The sequence below is a fragment of the Odocoileus virginianus genome, chromosome 24 (genome assembly GCF_023699985.2).
Source record: "Odocoileus virginianus isolate 20LAN1187 ecotype Illinois chromosome 24, Ovbor_1.2, whole genome shotgun sequence".
Lineage (NCBI taxonomy): Eukaryota > Metazoa > Chordata > Mammalia > Artiodactyla > Cervidae > Odocoileus > Odocoileus virginianus.
In genome coordinates, this window is record NC_069697.1 from 16154434 (window position 1) to 16180020 (window position 25587).

At 36.4% G+C, this 25587-nt stretch overlaps 3 protein-coding genes across 21 annotated transcripts in view; 1 reads left to right on the forward strand and 2 right to left on the reverse strand.

Moving 5' to 3' along the window:
* The window catches only part of C24H12orf50 (chromosome 24 C12orf50 homolog), a 30585-nt gene extending 17461 nt beyond the window's left edge, over positions 1-13124 (reverse strand). For 6 of the 16 annotated variants that reach the window (XM_070454308.1, XM_020889039.2, XM_020889040.2 and 3 more), the window contains exons 1-3: positions 9158-9411; positions 7120-7239; positions 6654-6774 (exon numbers count right to left, since the gene is read on the reverse strand). In XM_070454308.1, coding sequence (XP_070310409.1) covers positions 6654-6774; positions 7120-7239; positions 9158-9211 — 295 coding nt within the window. In that variant the 5' untranslated portion in view covers positions 9212-9411. The other 10 variants (XM_070454307.1, XM_020889034.2, XM_070454306.1 and 7 more) reach the window with 10 other exon arrangements.
* Positions 13125-13267: 143 nt separating this feature from the next.
* Positions 13268-22308, forward strand: RLIG1 (RNA 5'-phosphate and 3'-OH ligase 1). The gene is made up of 7 exons (XM_020889048.2): positions 13268-13357; positions 14376-14493; positions 17110-17205; positions 17906-18022; positions 19489-19686; positions 20659-20828; positions 22086-22308. Exons 1-7 carry the CDS (start codon positions 13268-13270, stop codon positions 22272-22274), a joined length of 978 nt encoding a protein of 325 aa, XP_020744707.1. The 3' UTR covers positions 22275-22308.
* Positions 22309-22439: 131 nt separating this feature from the next.
* The window catches only part of CEP290 (centrosomal protein 290), an 89782-nt gene continuing 86634 nt past the window's right edge, over positions 22440-25587 (reverse strand). For all 4 annotated transcript variants that reach the window (XM_070454302.1, XM_070454301.1, XM_070454304.1 and 1 more), the window contains 2 exons: positions 24159-24238; positions 22440-23258 (listed from right to left, as the gene is read on the reverse strand). In XM_070454302.1, the coding sequence (XP_070310403.1) occupies positions 23028-23258; positions 24159-24238 (311 nt within the window). In that variant the 3' untranslated portion in view covers positions 22440-23027. The remainder of the gene's footprint in view (positions 23259-24158; positions 24239-25587) is intronic.

Genomic DNA, 25587 nt, shown 5'->3' on the forward strand with positions numbered 1-25587 from the left:
CAAGAGGAGAAGGGGACGACAGAGGATGAGATGGTTGGATGGCATCACCGACTCAATGGACATGGGTTTGTGTAAACTCCAGGAGTTGGTGATGGACAGAGAGGCCTGGCGTGCTGCGATTCATGGGGTCACATAGAGTCGGACACGACTGAGTGACTGAACTGAACTGAACTGAACGGTTAGTTACAAGGAGCATCTTTTCATGAGCTTATTCAGTTCAGTTGCACAGTTGTGTCCAACTCTTTGTGACCCCATGGACTGTACCATGCCAGGCTTCCCTGTCCAGCACCAACTCCAAGATTACTCAAACTCATGTCCATCGAGTCGGTGATACCATCCAACCATCTCATTCTCTGTTGTCCCCTTCTCCTCCTGCCTTCAATCTTTCCCAGCATCAGGGTCTTTTCCAGTGAATCAGTTCTTCATATCAGATGGCCAAAATATTGGAGTTTCAGCATGAGCATCGGTCCTTCCAGTGAACATTCAGGACTGATTTCTTTTAGAATTGTCTGGTTTGATCTCCTTGCTGTCCAAGGGACTCTCAAGAGTCTTCTCCAACACCACATTCAAAAGCATCAATTCTTCAGTGCTCAGCTTTCTTTATGGTCCAACTTGCACATTCATACATAACTACTGGAAAACCATAGCTTTAACTAGACTGATCTTTGTTGATAAAATAATGTCTCTGCTTTTTAGTATGCTGTCTAGGTTGGTCATAGCTTTTTTTCCAAGGAGCAAGTGTCTTACTTTCATGGCTGCAGTCACCATCTGCAGTGATTTTGGAGCCAAAGAAAATAAAGTCTGTCACTGTTTCCCCATCTATTTGCCATGAAGTGATGGGACTAGATGCCATGATCTTAAAGTTTTTTGAATGTTGAGTTTTAAGCAAGCTTTTTCACTCTCCTCTTTCACTTTCATCAAGAGGCTCTTTAGTTCTTCTTCCCTTTTTTCCATAAGGGTGATGTCATTGGCATATCTTATATTGATATTTCTCCTGGCAATCTTGATCCCAACTTGTGCTTCATCCAGCCTGGCATTTCTCATGATGTACTCTGCATATAAGTTAAATAAGCAGGGTGACTATATACAGCCTTGACATACTCCTTTCCCAATTTGGAACCAGTCTGTTGTCCCATGTCCAGTTCTAACTGTTGCTTCTTGAACTGAATACAGATTTCTCAGGAGGCAGGTAAAGTAGTCTGGCATTCCCATCTCTTGAAGAATTTTCCACAGTTTGTTGTGATCCACACAGTCAAAGGCTTTAGTTTAATGTAGTCAATGAAGCAGAAGTAGGTGTTTTTCTGGAATTCTCTTGCTTTTTCTACGCTCCAACGGATGTTGGCAATTTGATCTCTGGGTCCTCTGCCTTTTCTAAATCCAGCTTGAACATCTGGAAATTCTCGGTTCAAGTACTATTGAACCCTGGCTTGGAAATGTTGAGTATTACTTTGCTAGCATGTGAGATGAGTACAATTATGCAGTAGTATGAACATTCTTTGGCATTGCCTTTCTTTGTTATTGAAATGAAAACTGACCTTTTCGAGTTCTGTGGCCACTGCTGAGTTTTCCAAATTTGCTGGCACGTTGAGTGCAGCACTTTCACAGCATCATCTTTCAGGATTTGAAATAGCTCAACTGGAATTCCATCACCTCCACTAGCTTTGTTTGCAGTGATGCTTCCTAAGCCCACTTCACTTCACATTCCAGGATGTCTGGTTCTAGGTGAGTGATCACACCATCCTGGTTATCTGGGTTTAAGATCTTTTTTGTATAGTTCTTCCATGTATTTTTACCACCTCTTCTTAATATCTTCTGCTTCTGTTAGGTCCATACCATTTGTGTCCTTTATTGTGCTTATCTTTGCATGAAATGTTCCCTTAGTGTCTCTAATTTTCTTTTTTTTTCCCAATTATTTTTATTAGTTGGTGGCTAATTACTTTACGATATTGCAGTGGTTTTTGCCATACATTGACATGAATCAGCCATGGATTTACATGTGTTCCCCATCCTGATCCCCCCTCCCACCTCCCTCCCCATCCCATCCCTCTGGGTCATCCCAGTGCACCAGCCCTGAGCACTTGTCTCATGCTAATTTTCTTGAAGAGATCCCTAGTCTTTCCAAGTCTATTGTTTTTCTTTATTCCTTTGCATTGATCACTGAGGAAGGCTTTCTTATCTCTCCTTGCTATTCTTTGGAACTCTGCATTCAGATGTATATATCTTTTAGCCATTTTTATATCTTTAAGAAATGTATATTCAGATTCTTTCCCCATTTTGTAACAGAATTGTCTTTGTATTACTGAGCTGCAAGAGTTCTTCATATATTCTGGATATATGATTTGCATATATTTTCTCTCATTTTGTGGGTTATACTTTTACTTTCTTGATGATATTCTTTGAAACACAAAAGTTTCTAATTTGATGAAATCCAATTAATTTTTTTACTGCTTGTTTTTTTTTTCTTTTGGTGCCATAACTAAGAATTGTTTGAGTAGTCTATAGTTTCTTGTAAGAATTGTATAATTTTAGCTCATATTTAGGTCTTTGTGGTCTACTTTGATTTAATGTTCACAAGAGCAAGTTCTGTACTTACCAAAGGCTAAAAATAACCTAAATAAATGACAAATACTAGATTATTTTCAATAACCGTGGGATATATGAGTAAAGATTCTGTGTGTGATGGTTGTGTAGTGTGGTTAGGTATATGTGTGCCCAGTTGCATCCAACTCTTTGTGGCCCCGTGGACCATCGCCCATCAGACTCCTCTGTCCATGGATTTTTCCAGCAAAAATAATGGAGCAGGTTGCCATTTCCTACGCCAGGGGATCTTTCCAACCCAGGGATCGAGCCTGTGTCTCTGCATTGGTAGGTGGGACCAGCGCCACTTCAGAAGCCCATGGTTATATCTGAGAGTGTTCTTAAACATAGGAGATCTGTGTCAATGCATTTAGGGATAAAGTGTCACGATATTTGCAACTAACACTCAAATGGCTCAAAAACAAGGACAGAAATGTATGTTTGTACATTTTTTGTGCATATGTAAGTACAGTAGAGGGAAAAGAGAAAATAAATTGATAAATTGGTGAATCCTGGTGAAGAGTACATGGTTAGGTGTTCATTGAACAGTTTTTCCTCTTATTACTATTAACAGTTGTCTTACTCTGTGTCTTATCCACACACACACACACAGACACAAAACTAGTCTGTGTTTTACTGATTCAAATATTCAAGTCAAGATGTTTGTTAAATTATTTTGAAAACATTAGACAATGGTTTTTTAAGACATAATGAAAAGGTCATGTACACATATTCATTTAGGCAAGACCTTATAAAGTGAGCTGACCCAAGATTCATTTAATGTGGTCAAATAGTCAGTTGTCCAAGGCATCTCCAAGACAGTGACTCAGAATAAATAAAAATCAAATTATCCTTTCAGGTATTCATTTTAGAATAGCATGGCAAATTCCCAAGGATATGAGCATTTGCTTCAATGTTTGAGCTAGTCTGTTTTGAATAAATTGTCCCTTAGCAAAATTTAAGGAGCTTCTTAAGAGGAAAACTTCATTTGGGTACACTAACCTCTACTGTGTACCATGGGAGAAAGAACAAGAATCCATCAAGCTCACAAAGAAAATGCAAAATATACTCAGAAATGCCTAGCAAATTCTTACAATTAGAGCAAATATTAACTGAGCTATGTTTTTCTTAGCACTATCATTTAGTTTTAACAGCTATTTGCTTCTAAACTTAGAGATGATAACCAGAGGGATTAGGCTGCCTTTGAAAATGTCTGGTTTAACAACATTTAAATGAAATCTTTTTTCAAAAGAGTCCAAGACCTTTTTTTAATTTGTTAGCAGATTAAAGTTTAAATTGCAAAAAGACTAACTGGCAGTTTTACACGTCCAGACAAAAAAATGTCAGACTCCTGATAATTGAACTTGGTCCTTAAAGATAACAGACAATGGCAAATTAACTAATGGAAAATTGCTTTTGGCAAACACCTCATTCTGGAAGAACACAGCTGGTAACTTAGATAGCATTGCTACAGCTGCAACTCACCTATTTAATATGGACCACATGATGGGTCTCAATTCCTTGATCAGAAGCCTTAGAAAATTTCACAGTTTACACATTTAAATACCTAGATTTTATCTTATTTTAACTGGATACAAACTTACACCAGATGTCATGTATGAAACAATAGTTGTATTTTGCTACCAAAAAAAACCCTGTCACAATCCTACCCTGCATCTGTCAATCACATGTACCCACTGAAACATAAAGGTAGATTTTAATAAAGTTATAACTTTGTAATTTAATTTTTGTCTAAGGTGAGACGATTTATTTTCCTGGTTTTGGTTAATATGAACCTTGGTAGGTAGATGTTTCTGGAAATATTTTAGGAAATATTAGGTCTACAAAAGATCACATTGTAACTTCTGAGGTATTGAAATATTCTTAGAATGAATAGATGATCCAGTAGTTCAATACATAATGCAAATGAGCTTAGGAGTTTTCTGTGGTGGTGGTTTAGTCACTGAGTTGTGTCTGACTCTCGCAACCCCATGGACTGTGGCCTGCCAGGCTTCTGTCCTTGAGATTCTCCAGGCAAGAATACTGCCATTTCCTTCTCCAGCGTAGCAGTTTCCTACAGCCTGGGAATTGAATCCTCTTTCCTAAAGCACAGAAATGTGCCTGGGCAGAGAAAAAATAGTTACCTTCTTAACATGAATAAATACTTTTCAGGCCTTCCTGGAATAGAATTGGCCACTATGTGAAAGGTAATACTATGTTTCTATGTTTGGTGGTTGGAATTTATCAGTTAACAAAGATTCCTATTCTTACGGACTTTTCATTCTATAGGGAGAAGTCAGACAAACAATAGATGTAGTGAAGAAATAGATCTGAGAAAATGATAGGGAAGTTGCAAAGAGAAAGCAGAGCTTATCTCCTCTCATAAAGATTTCTAGAGTGTTTGGGGAAGGATTTGGTCCTTCCAAAATCAGTGCATGGGTCTGGTTTGACCCTGTCAAGAGAGGGGAAAGCTTATTCCAAGAGTCAGGGGCAGTTTTGACATGTGTTGAAATTGAGACTTCCAGTAAAGCCAGAATCTATTTTTGACCCCCAGATTCTATGCCTAATATATGAGAGTAATGAAGTGTGTCCCTAGAGAACTTAGCCGAGGACATGTCTTACAGTGGGGAGCCCACTATTTGTTCCACAGACATCCTACCTTTCCTTTGCCCTCAGAGATGCAGTCTTTCCTCTAGTACTGAAATAATTAGTTTGAAAGATAGCAATTTTACCCATAGACCATTAGGAAGTAGGCTAGTACACTATATGAGAGAATTTAATACAATGTTCTTAATGAAATAAAATCACACTAGATGTTAAACAATGGGACCAAGTTAACCACTTAGTAGGTGTAATAACTTTCATCCCAGGAGGTTACCTTCAGTAGTCATCTATACATCTATCAGTTCAGTTCAGTCACTCAGTCATGTCCAATTCTTTGCGACCCCATAGACTGCAGCACACCAGGCTTCCCTGTCCATCACCAACTCCTGGAGCTTGCTCGAGCTCATGTCCATCGAGCTGTTGATAACATCCAACCATCTCATCCTCTGTCATCCCCTTCCTCCTACCTTCTACCCATATCTCCTATCCATCTATCCAAACATCCAATTTTACTGAGCATCTGGGCTCCAGACATTGTGCTAAGCATTGGTAGGGAAACTAGCCATGAGCCCCATCCTTATTATGTTTACAGGCTAGTGAAGAAAAACATTGATCCAGGTATTACATGTATGAAGAATGCTCTGAGGACAGCATTTCCCAGAAGACTATAACAAAGAGACATGGTTTTTAATCATTCACTTGCCAAGGATTATCTGAAGCCAAATTTTCAAATACAAAGGACTGATACTCTGTAAGCTCATTTCTAGAATAATTCCATTATAAGAAATACGGTGGCCATGGCAGGAGAGGGAAGCGGCTACAGCATCAGAGAAACCTGACTCTCCCAGCTTTTCAAAGTTCCTGCCACTCGCTGTCATAGGACATGGTGTCTTCCATACCCCTTTCCCATAACTTAGTTTAAGGTTCACCGTGCAGTCGAGTCTCAGTAGCATTTAGTTGGTTTCAAGGGTGCCACTTATTTAGCAACAATGGGATTGCATCTTCCCCACAGATGAAGTCTTAGGAAGAACCACACATCTAGCGGCTCTTCTAGAAGCAGAAGCATGAAAGCCAGAGCATGCCCTTGCTCTCCCATGTAGCAGAGGTTTCTGCACATTTACGGGGAGCAGCGGTGAGGCCAGAACTTCCCAGCCTTGCTCCAGTCATATGAAGAATTGCTGAGACAGCTCCCCTTTATCCAGTGAGGGCAGCAGTCATCTCACTTTTCACATGAATAAAGTCCACTTTAGAAACACAGTCAGAGAAAATTTAACTAACTCTGGTCATTCCATTTGGTTAGCTACTTGATGGCTCATTCTCATAATTCTTGATATAACCATCCTAAATCATCCACTGGCTATTAAACTGTATTACTCACCTTGCTATACTTTATTTAACGTGTCATTCTATGTTGCTATTCCAAAATCAGATTATAATACGGTATAACCATGTTATTAAAAAAATATACTCACTGCTACTTGGTGGCAAAAATAATCCATTGATATTTCGAGGTTTGCTGTGATAAAAGATACAACTGATCTTCACACAACCGAGAGGTTGAGTTTCCCAGAAGCATGAAATACTGCAGTTTTGCTAGATAAAAGAGGGGAGGCAAATGTAATGATGAGATGCCATAATCACAACAAATACAATGTGCTACCGCACAGCATAACAAAAACTGCTGTAATTGCTGATTTAGGATTGTGTGTGTGTCTAGGCTTCATTTCCAAGCTCTGTTACTTAAAGGATGCAATAGATACTCCTCCAACACATTTGCCCATTTTTTTAGGAATTTAAGTTGAGCAAAGTGTAAAATGCCTAAAATTAAGTCATTGGAGGAAAGAATAATTTCTTTTCTATTGTGTTGTAAGGGTACAGAGTTCAATCTTATCGGAGGGAGATGCTTTTAACAAACATGATAATGTTGAATAATTCTACCTGCATTTCCATGTGTCTAAATCTGCAAAGTGGATCTAAACATTTTCCCTCTCTCCATAATGCGCACACAGTGTCACTGCCAAGAGCCTCTTCGCAGTGTCGGAATCGGCACTGGGAACCCTAAAAGAAAAAAGTAAACAGTGTAGAAAACTCAATGTATGAATGTCAGTGTTTAACAATAGATTACTAATCAACTAAATAAAATATGAGGTCAAATTAAAATTAAAAAATACTACAAATCCAAGACCATCAAGTCTAAATTTTAGCAAAGTAGTCTAATTTTAGAGACTGATAAAATAATCTAATGATTAAATAGTACATTCCATCAGTCACTGATAATAATTCTCCTTCCTGTTAAGAGTTAATCCATATGGCTAAGGATAAATATATAAAAGGTCAGTGATACTCTTGGTCACAATCTAATGACAGAGGGATCTAATTTTCCTTATGAAAGCCAAAATTATTTTTAAGTCATCATCCATATTCTAATCGTGGAGATGATCTCTATTAATCATAACTTATTAGATAACTTTTCTCACTCAGATTAGGAACATACTGTTAAGTGTGCTTATAGAAGGAAAGTAAACAGAGTTTAAACTTTATTTTATTGTGAAATTTAAAATATTTAGCACATTGTGCTAAGCTATACACACATATATATTTATAAATTTACATTATTATATCTCAACAAAAGCAGATGTTGATTATTTGAATGGGCTGCTCTTTTTTTCTTATATCTTTTACACACAAATCAACAGCTGGGAAAATTGCGGGTCGTTGTCTTTTTTGGCAGAGGGTGGGTGACATAGAATAAAAGTAAACATATCCTATTAAGCTCATCCCTTTTTTGACAGGTTTCAGGGTTGTTCCCTATTTTTTTTCCCACCTTCTTACTGTCTGTCTTCACTCTCTCTCCCTTCTAAGGTGGCTCTGTAGATCTCATAGACCTGGAGAGCAGGCAGAAACCAGATAAACCAGTATTTGAATGCCTGACTCTATTTTGCCCATAATCACAAAATCAATCCATTACTCACTCTCTGTGCCTCAGTTTCCTTACCTGTAAAAAGGGAATAAAATGCCCTTCTCACAGATTGTTGTAAAAATTATGGGAGATACGGTAATGTGATTGCTATTATTATTTTTACTTTTTTCATTTAATTATTTATTGATAACTTAGAATTTGAGGATATAGCAGTGAAACAGACAAAACTCTCTGCCCACGTGGAACATAAATTCTCTTATTTATCATCATCCCAGGGTTTAATCTTAAGGTAACAGGTAATAGAAGTGGATCTAATTCTTACAGTCTAAGAGGTTGACTCTATTCCGTTGTCCTAGCAGAGATGAAATGCTTCAAACCAGACACAGCATGCCTTTCACTGGATTCATTCTGACACGAACATGAAGCTCCAAACATTGAATTTCTACATTTATTTGGCTTCATTGAGATCCACTAATCCAAATCACTTAGACATTTTTCCCCATTTTAACTTTGTAAACTTGAATTCTTGTTTGGCCAATTTGTATTATTTTTTGCCTTTTTCCATGATATTAATTATTTACTATTACTTTGACAAAGGAAAATTCAATAATTTCATTAATAAATTCCAAAATAGGGAATCAATTAGATTTATTAAACTGAGTTTGATAGGGAACCTGAATTTAACTATTTGAATTTATATGACTGGAATCACATTAACCAAAATACCATATGCTTCAATATTAGTAATTTGATGTTTCAAGGAGCCATAATATAGGCAAAAGTACCACATGAGGATTAAAAAGCCATAGGCTTGTAACTGGCATACAGAAGGATAGTTTCAGATAATTTTAAATATTACCAGATTTCCTCAGAGAAACTCAACATATCAAAAATACATGATAAGGTTTTACTTCATATTTTAAGTATGTACAATATTTTGTGGGAAAACAGTAGATTTTGACTCAGCCATGCAAATAAACTGTTGCCCTATTTTCCTTCATTCTACTAAAAAGCTTAAGCATGTGGAATATGTACCATAAGTTGTACAATATTTACCTTTATGCATGCGGAATTAAAAAAGAAATAGCAGTCATTCCCAACTTCTGCCATTTTCAACTCTCTTGCTGTTAATCCAATGTTTTTTTAATATAAGAATTGCAGGAATGCAAATATAAGAACTATCAGTGTGTAAGGGGAAAAAGAATTTCTTTTCCACAGTCTTTCAGGCTATCAGTGGTAGTCCTTTAAAACTGACCTCCTGTTGGCAGTATATTACACAATAGATAATTCTTAAAGAAATTTAAATTAGAAGATACCTTCTCTAGCTTTGCAGAAATGTTGAAAGTGGTTGCTAGTAAGCACACAAACTCAAACTTCCAGAATTTTCCTCATTGTTACCTAATTCATTATTTGCTCATCATAAATGACCTCACATCTAACTGTAGGCTAGTTTACCTTAGTGAATACTGTACAGTATTTCTGTTACTCAATTTAGTTATTGGCTGGAAAAAGCTAATACAAATAAAATGGTGTATTTTATCCTTCAATGTTCTGATTAAATATAGAATATAAACTAGGTCATACTTTCATAATTAAGAAGTATTAAATATTTTACAAGTTACTTATTTTCTAGACTTATTTCTATGTATGATTTGAAAACAAAACTAAAAATTTTATATAAGTAAATATGCTATATATATTTCAAGATAAAAACAAAATTATGTACTCACCACTATCCACTGATTTGGGAGAAAAACCATTCAGATTGGGATATTTAATAGTACCTGAAAATAAGCTGGACTACTTATTCATCTTGTAGCTATAGTCCATTCATTCTTCATCCATCATTACAAGGGAAAGAGCTTCTTCCTATAGCAGTAAGTTTCCAGATGCTTGCAAATTTTGAGAATTTGTTGAAAGCAAAGTGAAGTACTCCAATTCCCAGAATGAGACATTTCAATCAGCAGTTACTGAGGTCTTTCTTCATCTTAGTATCTTTACTAAAAACTAGAACCTAGAAGAAATTAATAAAAATATTCATAGTAGGTAATTTAGGAGATGCCATAGAGATGAGAAATTACAATAGATCAGCATGTATTTTTAAATGCCTTTGTACTTTTAATTGGAAATTTACAAGATCAAGACATATATTCACTTTGGTTAAGTGAAACAGAATAAGTTGGTATGAACTTGAGTGCACTGCTTTAGAATAAAAATCTAGAAAGTATGCTAAAATTTAGAAAAGAATTATAAGGGAAAATAATAAAATCAAAAATGAAAAGCAAAAAGAGCCATGCAGCATTGAAAGTTAATGAAGTAGAAAATAAAAACTTGACTTAAATCCTTGAAAATATTAGCAGTGATATATAGAAAAATCGAATATCTCAACTTTTGCTTTGCCCTACCTTCTAATTCTAGAATAACAATGCACCCGTCTCAAGCACATAGCTTACTGGGAGAAACACCCCTAAGAAACAGCTTTAAGTGGTCTTTGCCTCCAGATAAACTTCCTTTCCACATATGAACTTACAGCTAGCTGCATTGTACTATTATCAAATACTGTTACCAAACACCATTATTGCATGATTACATTAACATCATGATTAAAGCCATTGTGAGAATCCATGTTTTACATAAGAGAAAGGCTGAAAAAATGCCTTACCTCTTGAAGTTAGTTTTGAACAACTATGTTCCATTAGAAACAGCAAAAACACAAACCCACAAAGGGATTTTTTTTTTGGGGGGGGGGTCATTGTAAATAGATCTGTGAATTTTGGTAGTCTTTAGCATGCCTGGAACCCTAATTTCATCTTTTTTCCAGCTCTCTTTTCCTTTCCTTTCTTTCTACTCTCTCCCCCACCTTTTCCTTATTCTCTTCACTTCTTTCCTGTTGTGAAATTCCTTCTAGTTTTTCAGAGAAAGCTATGACCATACCCAGGATGACTTTTCTCTATAGTGAGTAAAGCAGAGTTATGAGAAATTTGCCTGCACAACTCAGGGTGGTTCTGCAAATTTTGTTTTTTGAGTGTGTTGGCCAAAGTATACTCTGCACAGAATATTTCATTTTGGTTTCATGTCAGAACACTAACACATTAGAGAAAAAAGTCTTTCTTTCAGATTGTGGAATTCTGTAACACCACTTTAAGTACTGGGGCTGGTAGTCCGTCCTTGCTGGCTCTTCAGACTTAGGAGAATCAAAGGGGCGGGCTGCTCCTTGTCAAAGTGGGAGTCCAGACTCTAAGTGTGAACTGGTCCAATGGCTTCCCCTAGTGTTGGACTACCTCTTTCTGCCGGGGGCTTTACTCAAGGCACTGATGAAACCAAGGCATTAGAAATAGAGTGCTTCTTAAAACATGGGTCAGCTTTGCTTCTTAAAACATGGGTCAGCTTTGCTTCTTAAAACATGGGTCAGCTTTGCTTCTTAAAACTTCTGTTAGCTTTGCTTCTTAAAAGTTGGGTTAGCTTCGCTTCTTAAAACTTGGGTTAACTTTGCTGCTAGTTTCAAACAGCAAGTGGAATATTTTGGAAGATGATCTTCAGAAAAGATAGAAGGTTGGACCTAAAAGATTCTGTGGCAGTTTGGGAAATGACAGTTGCAAGTTTTAAGAGTTATTTCATTGTTGCCTCCTTGAGTCCTATGAAACAAGCTCTGTTTAGGACTCCTGTGGAGGAACAAAAAGTCACTGGTTTTTGACTATGCAATGTTAAGGCTTTTCTGGTCTCAGGATCTTACATTAGATATTTTCAGCCACCGGACCCCCCCACCCCCCACCCCCTGAAGCCCTTTTTAAATTTATTTTTCCTATGAGAAAGTCAAAGATAGTAAAAAAAAGTAAATACTTTTTAAAGGCAGATCTCTTCTTCCCTCCCTCCCCTCTGAATCCAGCAATCAAAAAACAGTGACTTTTTTTGAGGGTTATTTTATTCTTTGGGAATTCCCTTATACATAGATACCTCCAAGTGAAATATAGTAGTTTAATTTCCTGAGGGCTAAATCAGGAAAATGCTGGGCATTTTGATACCTGCAGATAAGACAATTATAAAAATGAGACTCGGGGGGAAAAAAAAAGAGACTCGGGCATTGTCAAAGCACCTAAAAGATGGCAGTAATTAAAAGTCCCTACTCCGGACTACTTGCTTCAGTGAGAAAGGCTACTATTACTAAAAATGTATTTATTTTTTCAGCCATTGATTGTTATTACTTACCCTCCGAAATTCTTTTGAGGAGTAAGTCAGTGTTTTTAGCTCTGCAGTTGATTGCTTGACAAGTACTCAAGCCATTCCAACTCTGTTGGAGCTCATACTTAACTGAGATTCCTATGAAAAAATTGAGACTGAAATCTGGTTATTGGTATTCCCGTGGTTTGGAACTGGTCTAATGCTAAACTTTGCACTCACTCTGGGGAAAAAAAAAAAAAAAAAAACACACCAGAAACAATTTCGACCATACTGAGTAAACTCTGGGACTCGGTGATGGACAGGGAAGCCTGGAGTGTTGCAGTTTCTTGTGGTCACAGGGTCGGACACGACTGAGCGACTGAACTGAACTGAACGCCTTACAATGAGGCGTAAATCAAACGGTAATTTTCTTTCTTTTTTTGGCCCCAGGTGTTTTAACTGTAGCGTTTTTTCTAACATTTTTCCTGGGAAATTACTTTTCATTTCGTTTTGAGATGTCTCCGGATATTTCTAAGCTTCTACAGTGCTTTCCCCAGGAACATATTAAAGGGAACACGCAAGTCGGTTTCATCAAAATGATGTTAAATAGCCACCTGAAATGATTCATTACTTATCACTTGATAACATTTAATTTTCATAAATATCATCGGCTAATAATACACACACACCAGAAACGGATAAAACCACAAACGGATCTTTGTATTTTCACGGTCACTAGAACCCTGAGGGACGCTCTCGAGAGCGCACACGAAGGTACCTCGGCTTCCGCACTACAACTCCCAGAAGGCTCCGCGGCCAGGAGGCCGTTTCCGGGCGTGCGTCCCCGTCTTACGCTTGGAACCGGGGAAATGGGGAGCGCTGCTGTCTGGCAAGCTCGCGGCGTGTTCGCGACTTGACTACGCGGCTGACCGCTCTGGACGCTCCCCTGGTCAGGACCCGGCGCTGTTCGGAAGGGCCCTCTCCACTAGCACTGCTTGAGGACCCATCATGAGGCGCTTGGGGTCGGTGCAGCGGAAAATGCCGTGTGTGTTTGTGACGGAGGTGAAAGAGGAGCCTTCCACCAAAAGGGAGCATCAGGTACCGAGGAGCGCGGGTTCGGCCCGCCGGGCCCGCGGGGCGGCCACGGGTGGGCTCCTCCTCGCGGCGCGGGCTGCATTTGAACCCGCGAGCGTTTCCAGGCGCGGTAGAGCCGCCCTGCAGGTTCCGCTCGGGCGGCCCTAGGGTGCAGGTCTTCCTTCAGATAAAAGTGTCATAAAGACTGTAAAATGGTGGCATAGTCTTTCTCAGAAGTGAAATCACTAAGTTGGTTGGAACTTTTTTCCCTTTCATTCTTGATGCTCTTTTGGCTTCCTGACAGTAAGCAAATCATAAATTTAAAACGCGATTTACTACTGATAAAGCTGAACGGTGCCCGTTTTTCTCCTTAGCACTTAACATACTTAACATTATATTATGCATTTTATGACTGTTGTCTCCTTCCTTAAAATCAATGTTCCACCGAAGGCAGGTGCCTTTTGACCTCTATCCTAGTGCTGAGGACAGTGCTTTAACCCTTTGGAGGCTTTTAGCAAATGATTATCAAGTAAATGAACACACGTAACACCTGAGCTAGGCATGCAGCTCTGCATAGGATATAATTCCTGGTGTCAAGCTCATTATGGTGGGTAAAGAAACATGTGGATACAGTTGACCTGTGAACAAGGCCAGGATTCGGGTTCCGATCCCCTAACATCCGAGTATAACTTGTGGTTGGCCCTCATATTCAAGTTTCCTCCGTAACAAGGCTTCTGCATCGAGGATTCAACTAACTGTGTGTAGCACTGCAGTATTTACTATTGAAAAAAAATTTGCGAGTAAGTGGTCCCATGCAGTTCAAACCCGTGTTGGTCAAGTCAACTGTACTTAACAAATATGTATTGCTGTGATAGCATAGAAGAGGAGGAGATGACTTACAAGGACTTTACAGGAGAAATACTTTGAAGGATAAACTGGTGATCATACCTTGGAACTAGGGAAATTAAAAACTTCCAGGTGAGAGCATGTAGAAGGCATAGAGGCTGTTTATCTTAAACCAGTTTTCTCTTTCTCTTTTAAGCCATTTAAAGTTTTGGCAACTGAAACTGTAAGTCACAAGGCATTAGATGCAGATATATACAATGCAATTCCAACAGAAAAAGTGGATGGAACATGTTGTTATGTTACTAACTACAAAGGTAAAATAAAACTGTACTACAAATATTATTTATTTTTCTTAATCACTTAAACTGTATTTATCTGAAGTGCTCTTCATAAACCCTTGGAAACCAAAGTATAATGGGAAAATAATAAAGTCACAATTGATACATTATACTTGCTATATACCATTGTATCTTTCTCTTGGGGGAAGAAAGGAAGATAAGTTAATATTTACTTAATAGTGGTTAAGGGCCAGACAGTATGATAAATGCTTTATGTGTTATCTTTATCTATCTGCACAATAAGTCTCTCCCATTTCACTGAAACAGAAACTAAAGCTCAGAGAACATAAATAATTTGTTCAAGACCATTTAATTAATGAAGGCTCAACTGGTAATAGGACCTAGGTTTATGTGACCCTAAAGCTTGTTCTTATTCTGCTGATCCCAGTGCTAATTCAATTGTTTTATTACTATTGTCAGTGTCTCTAATTTGTTTCATTTTAGTGTACTTTAAAAGAGGTAGAAATTCAAATCAAAATTGTCAACTATGTTATGGGAAAAAATGCATTGAAAAGAGAGAAATAATCTTTGTAATTATTTTTCTGGATATTGAAATTACTTCTCAATTCCAGCAAGAGAAATAAAAGTTAAATGCATATTGGATACAGTCTTCATAATAGGAAATCTCTTCTGAAGTGCATCTTTTTTCATTTTGTTGTGATGAAATACACATAACATAGAATTGACCATGTTAGCTATTTTTAAGTGTACAGTTCAGTGTGGTATGTACAGTTCTCATTGCTGTGTTGCTGTCAACACCATGTATCTCGAAAACTCTTCATCTTGCAAAACTGAACCTTTATACCTTTTAAATAACTCAGCCTCCCACCCTGTTTCACACACTACTTTGTTTCTAGGATTTTGACTAGGTAACTCATGTAAGTGGGGTCTTAGAGTATTTGTCACCTTGTGACTGGCTTATTTCACTTAGCATATTGTCCTTAAGATTCATTCGTGCTGTAGTGCATGTCAGAATTGCCTTCCTTTATAAAAGGATGAATACCACATGTTTGTGTCAACCACATGGTTGTGTGTGTATACTGTTCTTCCATCAGTGTGCACTTGGGATGCTCCCACCTACTGGCTGTTGTGAACAACCATGCTATGAACATGGTACACAGATCTCTCTTAGAATCCCTCTTTTCAGTCTTTAGGGTATATATCCAAAAGTAGAATTGCTGGATCATATAGTAATTTTTTTTTTTTTTTTTTTTTTTTGAGGAACTGTCGTACTGTCTTCTGTAGCAAGTGCACTATTTATATTCCTACCAGGAGTATAGAAGAGTTCCAGCTTTTCCGTATCTTCACCAACACTTGTTATTTTCTATTTTTTTGATAGTAGCCATGTTAATGGGTGTGCAGTGCATTTTTTATGTTTATTTTTAAAAAGAACAAAAGGTTCATTCAACAGAAATGACAGTGTAGTTTTAATCTGGTTCTTCATATTATTTATTGGTATAGCTAATACGTAATGTAGAATGCCTTACCCAAACTGTAATCAATAATTTTTCAAATAACTGATTTATATATGAAGAAACTGAAAGTTTTTTTTAGGATTTTATATTTATATTATGGGCTTCCCAGGTAGCACTAGTGGTAAAGAACTCTCCTTCCAATGTAGGAGACATAAGAGAAGTGGGTTCCATCCCTGGGTCAGGAAGATTTCCCTGGAGGAGGGCCAGGCAGTCCACTCCAGTATTCTTGCCTGTAGAATCCCATGGACAGAGGAGCCTGGTGGGCTACAGTCCATAGGGTTACAAAGAGTGAGACATGACTAAAATGACTTAGCACACAGGCATGTATTTATATTAAGAAACTTAAGGATTCAAAGGGTGCACATCACAACCAGAGACTGTCAGTGAAGGGTCTGATGAGACCTTGTGAAAGCATCTGTGGTCCTTCCCTGACACCTCTCTTACCTTCCTGACAAATCTAGGAAAGACAAACTTTTTTAAATTAGGGACCACTACTGATGTAGGCAGGGAACACCTCAGAAAGAGGGAATCTGAAATGGAGTCCCAGCTGGGGATTTTTATTTTTTGCTGATCATGAAGGCATCTTCCTGCTAAGTAACCAGCTTCAGCAGCATCCCCCCAGAAGGCTCAGTGAGACCAAGTGCAACTCCTTAGTCTCACTGTTGTCAAGAAAAACGCTGGTACCTGCCCTGAAACGTCTCAGACCCCTGACTGCAAAGCATCACTATTCATCAGCGTTCCAGGCCTTGACCCCAGGGGTCAAAGCCATGTAAAACAACTTAGCTTCACTCCACATTTTTGGGGTTAGTCCTCATAGCATAACTTAACATAGTTACTTTTTAGAGAAGGTGTGAATGCAGTTTCTGGTTATGTTTCCGTTTAGCAAAGAGATAGCTTCAGTTTCTCGGGATTGCTAGTTTCTAATATGTTTGTGGGATGATGTCCTTATGAAAGGGTCAGATTTGTTTTGTTTGTTATCCTGCATATTTCTCTTTGCCTTTTGAGTTGTTTCTCTTAGAGGAAATGACCCTACCTTTATTGAAAAAGGTTATACTGAAATGTCTTTCAAGCTGAATTTTATTGTTGCCTCTTAAACTTTTTTTTTCTTATTTTTTAGGTCAGCCATACCTTTGGGCTCGGCTAGATAGGAAACCTAACAAATTAGCTGAGAAAAGATTTAAAAATTTTCTACATTCAAAACAAAACTCAAAAGGTTAGTGGGTACTTCTTTTTTATTAAAGCTTTTCATGATTTAAGTTGAAATTTTTGTCTTATTTCTTGCTGTGGTGTTCTATACATTATATCCGTCTTTACAGTTTAAGCACTTTGGGAAAAGAAAAAACTTACAACTGAGTATCTTTTTATGTAAAAAAATATTCTTGAAAAATATTTCAAAATATTTTCCTAACATTTCTGTGACTCTTCATTGTAGTTTGTCAATTTTATTAAAACATACAAGTTACTATGAGTGACACATTTGGTTTTGTTTGCCCAAAGACAAGTAGGTAATTTTATAAATCAGGCACAAATCTCAAAGGGCTATTAATAGTTTTAATTACATTAAATTCCTCTAACTATAAGTAGATATATACATGTATCATTATATATCCACTCATATAATCTTTATATATTTGTATTCATAGTGCATTAAAAATTCACCATAAATCTATACACACTGTAACATTGGGTGCTTTAATGAGACTGTTAACCTACTTTTACAGATGGTGGGTTCAAAATTGAAAATTTGAAGTGTTAGTACCTTAACCCTGAGAAGTGTGGTGATGGTAATGAATGGAGACTAATTAATATGGTATCTGATTTGAGGGGTTCATTAGTTGTTCCCACTTTGAATTTGTTCAGTGTTTTATGTTGTTTAAAGTATCACCACACATAAGATTATTTAATTCTTTTAGAATTTTTTTGGAATGTTGAGGAGGACTTCAAACCTGTTCCAGAGTGCTGGATACCAGCGAAGGAAATAGAACAATTAAATGGGAATCCAATGCCTGATGAAAATGGACACATTCCTGGTATTACTAGATCTCTTCTAAAATACAATTTTGTGTTTACTAGTAAAAAGAACAAAAGATACATGCAATTGAAAATTATAGAATATAATTTTAATATGGTGGTTCATGGTATTTATACAAAAGATGTTTCATATCAAGAATGCCCTTTCAGTTTTTAGAATATTTTCTTAGATGGACAGTTTATTACCTATAGTCTGTAAAAATTAATAAAGCATTGAGTTTGGGAATAGCCTTGAAGTATTGCCAGGATAGATGTATGACCGATTAAATCATATTAAGAAGCCTTTACTTTTTAGACTGAAGTTAACAATATGCATATATTTTAAGTACCTGTAATGTGCATAGATTTTAGTAACATAAAAATGAGGATCAGAACCCTTATCCTTGATGGTCTTGTAGGCAGCAGGAAAAAAAAGTTTACCAATAATAATATGATTTAAGAACTAGAAGGAAATTATACACAAGGTACAGTTGGAAAAAAGGGGAAGAATTCCTGCCTCAACCTGTGGTGACTAATAGAGTCACCTAAGGAGAGTAGACATTTATCCTGAAGCTCAAGAACCAGGAAGTTAGTTGGCAAGGGATGAGAGGCTAGCTTAGGCAAACTCTCACAAAGGGGAGAGGTCATGGCATCCTTTGGAAATTTTAAATAACACCTTAGTGTGGCTGGAATGTTTATAACTTGGGTTATAAAAGTAGACGCTGGAGATGTGTAATGGGGTCACATCTTAAAGGGCTTTGCATTCTAGTTGAAGACCTTTGTGAAGCTTATCCTAAAGATGACTGTTAAGCAGCAGTACAGCAGAACTAAATTTAAATTCTTGAACTAGAACTGTGATAAAAGGGTAGGGAGTTGGAGGTAGTAGACTAGCTAAGAGGTTATTACAGTAGTCTGGGTGAATAATGAATACCAAAGATGTGATGGTCATAATAGTGTTTATGTCATAGTTTGGTTTTTTTTTTTGGTAAGGAATTCTCCACAGCAAAGAAGCCTAATCTGGCAACAGGAGTTAGGAAGGGAATAGCATTTGACAAATGTAGAATCAATAAATTGCTCAATAAATACTGGAACAATACAATAAATTGTGGAACAGTTGCATCTGTCTGTTATCCCTGAAACTGGAGAGGAGGTAGAGAGAAAATTGAAAAAAGGTTTTAGTGCTGTGTCTTAGAATGGTGCTCAGTTCTTATTGAAAATATGAATTTTCTTTAAAAAGAATTCTGGGTACTCTGTAGTAAATAATCAAACAGGTTAATACCTCAGCAGAATCGAGACCTTATGATTAGAAAAAAGAGGATGATTTACAAAGTAGTAAAACTGTTAACATCTCCACTGATGTTGAATGATACCTGTGTGTGATAGAACATCCAGAAAATTTGCTACAAAAATTAAAATTACCTTAGTCTTAATCCAGAGAAAAACAATGCAAAAAAAAAAAAAAAGCACTTGTTTCTTTAAATGCTAGGTTGGGTACCAGTGGAGAAAAGCAACAAACAGTACTGCTGGCATTCGTCTGTAGTCAATTATGAGTTTGAGATCGCCCTGGTCCTGAGGCATCATCCTGATGATCCTGGCCTTTTGGAAATTAGTGCAGTGCCCCTCGCAGATCTTCTGGAACAAACACTGGAGCTTATAGGAACCAATATTAATGGAAATCCTTATGGTGAGTAAAAGCCTTTTTCTTGTTTAGTTATAGCAGTCACTTATAAAGAAAACTTCCTAGGTTCAACTGAAAGAAATACACACTACAGGCGTGACTAATAAACTTGGAGTTGTTTTCTAGATTCCCTTTTTTAGTAGTACTTGTCTGTTATTTCACTTAGCATAATATCCTTTAGGTTTATACATGTTATTACAATTGACAGGATTTCATTCTTTTTTTATACCTAATGTTCCATTTTCTGTATGTGTACCCTATATCTTTATCCATTCATAGTGAGGTAATTAGTTTAATTATAACAGCTAAGAGTAAAATAAATGAAAGAATTAGCAATGAATATCGTATCAAGCATCAGAATATATACCATGATTTGAGCACAAGTCCTGAGGGTACTATGTAGCATTGTTGACAGGCGGATGAAGACAGACCCAAGGTCATTAAAGCTGTAGTAACAAAATCCAATATAGAGATCAGGAGATTGATTGGCAGGTGAAAAGAAGCTAAGGCAGTAACTATGCAAGTTACCAGATACAGCATGGCCGTTTGGCAAACATTGAATGATTGTGGCCAGTGGTGTAGAGCACTGGTTGGTGGACTTTTCTGTAAAAGGCTACATAGTGAATATTTAGTTTTTGGGGCCATATCTCTGAAAGACCATAGACAGTACTTAAATGAATGGGTTGGCTGTGTTCCATTGAAACAGTTTACAAAAATAGGCATTTCGCTAGATTTGGTCTAAAGGTTAAAGTTTGCCAACTCCTGGTATAGAGCACTTGAAGGTAGAATTTAGACTTAGTGGAATAAAGTGCGAACTTCTGAGTGAAGGCAGTTGTAATATATTTCTCAAGTAATCAGACCTTTTGGTAAATTTATTCCTGAGTGTTTTAAGAGGCTTTTTTTTTTACTTGGAGAGAGAAATTTTCTAATTCTTTTCGAAACTTCTGTATGGCTAATGGCAAATTTTTATCACTTTAGGGTTAGGAAGCAAAAAGCATCCATTACATCTTCTTATACCACATGGAGCATTTCAAATAAGAAATCTACCTACCTTGAAGCACAGTGATCTGTTGTCCTGGTTTAATGGTTGCAGAGAGGGTAAAATTGAAGGAATAGTATGGCATTGCAATGATGGCTGTTTAATCAAGGTAATGGCAGAAAATAATTTGTAGGATTATGTCATTGTATGTTCCTGAAACAAAGTAGAAGTGGCACTGCAGTACTCTACAAATTGCAGTAATTCTGATACGCAGTAATTTCTTTATCTCAGGTGCCACCACCTTTATATGATAACATTGTTTCCCAATATGCATGCTGTGGAGCTTTGGTTCTTCTAGATGTGCTTCAGAATTAAAGTGATGGAAACATCTGGAAGACCCTACATACTGCATATTCCTTCTTGGAAATTCATGTTGAACATGTGTTCTCTGAATTATCTGTATTATGACTTCACGTGAAAGCATTTCTCAAACTCGCTTGATTATAGAATTTGTTAAGTGCCAAGGTGACAGTTAATATATACAGAATGAATTATTTTACACTTTTTGCCCTTTCTGTGTCCTGGACTTGTCTATTTAGTTTCACACAAGTTCACACTGTAATGTTCAAAACTGGAACTAATCCAGTTTGGACCAACCCAGACTCCAAACAATTAAGCCAAAAACTTAGAAATCATTTTTAACACCTCTGTCCATCACTTCATACATCTAATTATCAGTTCTGAAAGATTCTCATCTATTCTATCTGTGTACTTCTCACCAACCAATTGGCTGTTAATTTTAATTTAAACCAAGATTCATGCTTGAATTATTTTATCACCATCCTAAGCATTATCTTTCAGTCTTATCCCTGTACTGTCCTTTCTTTACAAATGAATGAGAATACTGTTCCCCTGCGTAGTGACATTTAAGATTTTTCATGATCTGGCACCTGCTAAAATTTCTAGAATTCTCCACTTCCATCTCTCAAACATACACACATTGTGTATGTTCTTAACTAACTGCAACCAGAGCAAAACGCACTATTCTATCACGTTATTCCCTTTGGTTAGAATGACTTGTACCCACATTTTTCAACTGGCTACCTTCTGTATTTAGCAACAGACTCTATTATGCATTACCATTTTTATGGAGCCCCTGATCATGTTCCTGGAATGTTTCCAGGTGCTGAAAGTACAAAGTTAACAAAACAGTGTCTCTGCCTTCATGAAGCTTATATTCTAATGGGGAAGATAGACAATAAGCAAGTAAATATGTACTATGTCAGGAGGAAAACAGCTATTAAAAATAAGGGTTAGATGAAATGGAGCCTTAAATAACTCCCAGTGGCTGAGAAATAGTAGGCACTCAAAAGATTTGTGAGTAAAGATAATATAGGCTAAAGCTAACTTTTTTTTTTCTTTTCAGGTCCATCGCCACCATCTTGGTTTATGTTGGCCAATCCCAGATACTTATATGAATTCAAAACCAGTTCTTATCAACATGAATCTGAACAAATATGAGTATGCCTTTGATGCTAAGTGTTTATTTAATCATTTTTCAAAAATAGACAATCAGAAATTTGGTAGGCTCAAAGATATAATACTTAATGTATAAACTGGAAGTGCAATTAAAAACCAGCTTCATTGTTGTTCTGTTTCAGTGTTGAATACTCTGCCATGTTTATAAGGTAAAAATATCTCATTTTTAGTTTATTGTTCAGTGTCTTAATATAGCAATATGTCTTTTAGCATTTGAAGCAATAAATTTTCCAGCTGCAAATATTTATTCAAAATTTTATTTAGAAAAAGCAAATGAATTTTAACCTCTGGAAATAAAAATATAATAATAAGCTCTCCACCTTGTACAAAGGTTGGATTCAGTCCATTGTACATGGGTAGTGTAAAAGACAAACCAACAATTTTGGACCATTACTTTAAAAATTAAATAGTTTAAACTGAATTTAAAATTGCTAGACATTTAACAAAACATATGGCTCAACTTAATAACATACAGAGACATAATTTGAGAATCTTAACACATATATAAATATGTAAGTATATATAAAACCCGTTTTAAATGTTTAAAAAACTTAGTACTACATTGTAATTGTATAAAAATTTACCAGTATAAAAATTTACCATAGCTTATTGCCTATTTGACAGATATAACATATCCTAACAGTCTTCAAAAATATACTTTCCTAATATGTTGAAATTTTCATATAATTTACTAAAAATTCCAGTTTAAGTAAAGCTATGAGGTATTGGGAAGGAAATCATGTAGGTCAGACTTGCTTGATTTCCAGATGGAATTTTAACTTACAAAGTTAGTAAATAGTTAAATAAAACTCTAGTTAGAGATGGCCTTTTAGTATATGGGGAAATTAACAGGATTTTCCTCCTCATCTTCAAACTGTTCAGAAGCAGCAACAGGACTAGTTAATTCAACTCCAAATTGTTCAGAAAGTTTTTTTAACTTCTCTTCCAAGAGAATATTTTTTTTCACTTCTTCTTTGTAGTTATACTTCAGATCTTCAATTTCTTCAAAAAATGATGGATCAAAATTTTCCAGTTCTTTTTTCAGCTTTTTTATTTCCTCCTAATAAGAACATATTATCTTTTAAAGGTATACAGAGGAAAAAAATACATTCTTTAGGTATGAACTAAAGAGAATGAATTACAAACATGAAAGCCAAAGAAACCTGAATAGTCAAATATAAGGCAGAAGTCAAATTATTCTCTTAAGTTATGTCCTAGTCTGGCACTATAATTTATCAACTATTAAATCAGAGGGGATTTAATCTTTCCCCAAAAGAATATTAAGATGTTCTCAGTGTGAGGCAGTGAAAAACCTTAGTTATTCACAACACTGAAGTTATTTTGGTTACAATTCTTTGGTTTAGGCTTCATTTCTATTTTCTTTACAAGTACCTAATTTTTAATGAATAGTGGTAACCTGTTATAAGTGTATTTATGATCAGGGAAACTGTATGGCTTCTGCCTGGCTAAAAGTTAAGCATGTGGTAAAGAAACAATTCAAGCTTTAATGACCAGGTAGAATAGCCAGTGAGCACTAGTTAATTTTCATATTTATGCTCTTTCGTTCTGTTTAGTCTTAAACAGATAAAGCATAAAAGATATCAAGTATCTTTAAGTGAACCATTTCTGAAAAGAATTTAAAAAAAAAAAAGACACTATTCCCAAAACTTAGGAAAATATTAAAATAATAAGCTATATTTGTGACAATTAAAAATAATTAACTCTTTAAAGAATCCCATTTGTTCTGTCTCAATTTTTGGTGGTTCTCTATAATATTTTTAATAAAGTCAGATGAATATAAAAACCTTAATATCAAGGTTTAAATGTAAGTATAAAACGTGATTCCAGGAATATTTAGGATACAAACTTAAAATTCAGAGATTGTGATCATAAAAATAGTTTTCAACAGCTGTTTTCACAATATTTATAATACCATAATTAGATACAATTAAATGCTTACCTTCAAATGCTGCTTTTCCAGATCTGAAGTTTTGAGCTGTGTCTCTAGATCTTTGACCTTTTCCTTTAGTTGATCAGGATCTGCCCCCACAAAGTAAAAATTAGACTAAGCTTTTTCCCACTCTGAGTTCAAGACAATGGACTTATTTTAGAAGAGAAAGAAACTTCTGGAACAAGAGCCTGGACTAGAGCCTGTGGCCTTTTATAGCTGTATCAGTTCAGGCTGTGAATTCTGTATGCTAACCTCTATATCAAGGATTACAATTCCATAGCAAACAAAGAGACATACGCTAGTTGTCAGAAGTATAGAGTCAGGTTAATTTTTTACATGGAAGAAATCATTATTTGCGGAGGAAAATTCGAGAACCAAGAAAATTTTTTAGGTCTAAACGTACAACGTTAGAATAAGTATATGATTAGGGAAGGGGCTCCGGCTACCAGCAGCTCTGGCTGTTCCCTGTGCGTCAGGATGTATTTACTGTGTAATTACTGTGTGAAGAATGCGCTGGGCAGGATGGATACGCAAAGATGAATACATCTTGACGTTTTGGTAGGAAAACATAGAAAGCATAACGGCATTAGTTTAATTTATTGATTTCCCCCAGAGTTAAACATATCTCTAATTTTATAAAGAGAGTCGATGTGCAATAGTTTTTCTTTAATTAACCATCTTGGCTAGAAACATTTTCTTTAAACTGCATATAATGTGTCTTATTATACAGCCATCAAAAGGTAAAATTTTTTAAAATGCTAAGTTTTGAGAAAATAATGGATGGCAAACACATTTTCATTAATGGAACAGGAAGCATATTCTATTAAGGTGACCTTGGAATGCTCCTCTAAGTTGGAGACAAGTATTTTCCTCATCCTTTTCAAACCTTTCCTCGCCTTTGCATAAAGTGCTAATGATTTTTTTTTTACAGAGTTGATTCTTGATCACTGAAATGCTATATGAGTTGTCTTAATCAGTGGGATGCTATATATTACACACATGGGTAATGAAATAGTGCAGTAAACTTGATGATGTATAAGCGTGTGCTCAGTCGTGTCCGACTTTCTGTCACCCGTGGACTGTAGCTCTCCAGGCTCCTCTGTCCATGGAATTTTGCAGGCAAGACGACTGGAATGGGTTGCCACTGCCTATTCCCAGGGACCTTTGCAACTCAGGGGTCAAACCCGCATCTCTTGTGTCTCCTGCATTGGCAGGTGGATTCTTGACCGCTGTGCCACCTAGGAAGCCCAGGTACAATGTACAGCACTTTCCAAAAGCTAGCTTAATAACCACTTACAGCTAAATAGTGCTTTAAAGTTTCCAAAATGATTTGATTTTTGAGCCTTAACAGTCTTACTGATATCCTCATTTTTAAATAGGAGATAAAGAATATGAGGGTCAAAAGTCCCCTCTCGGGAGGCTGAAGTTTAGAGAGAGA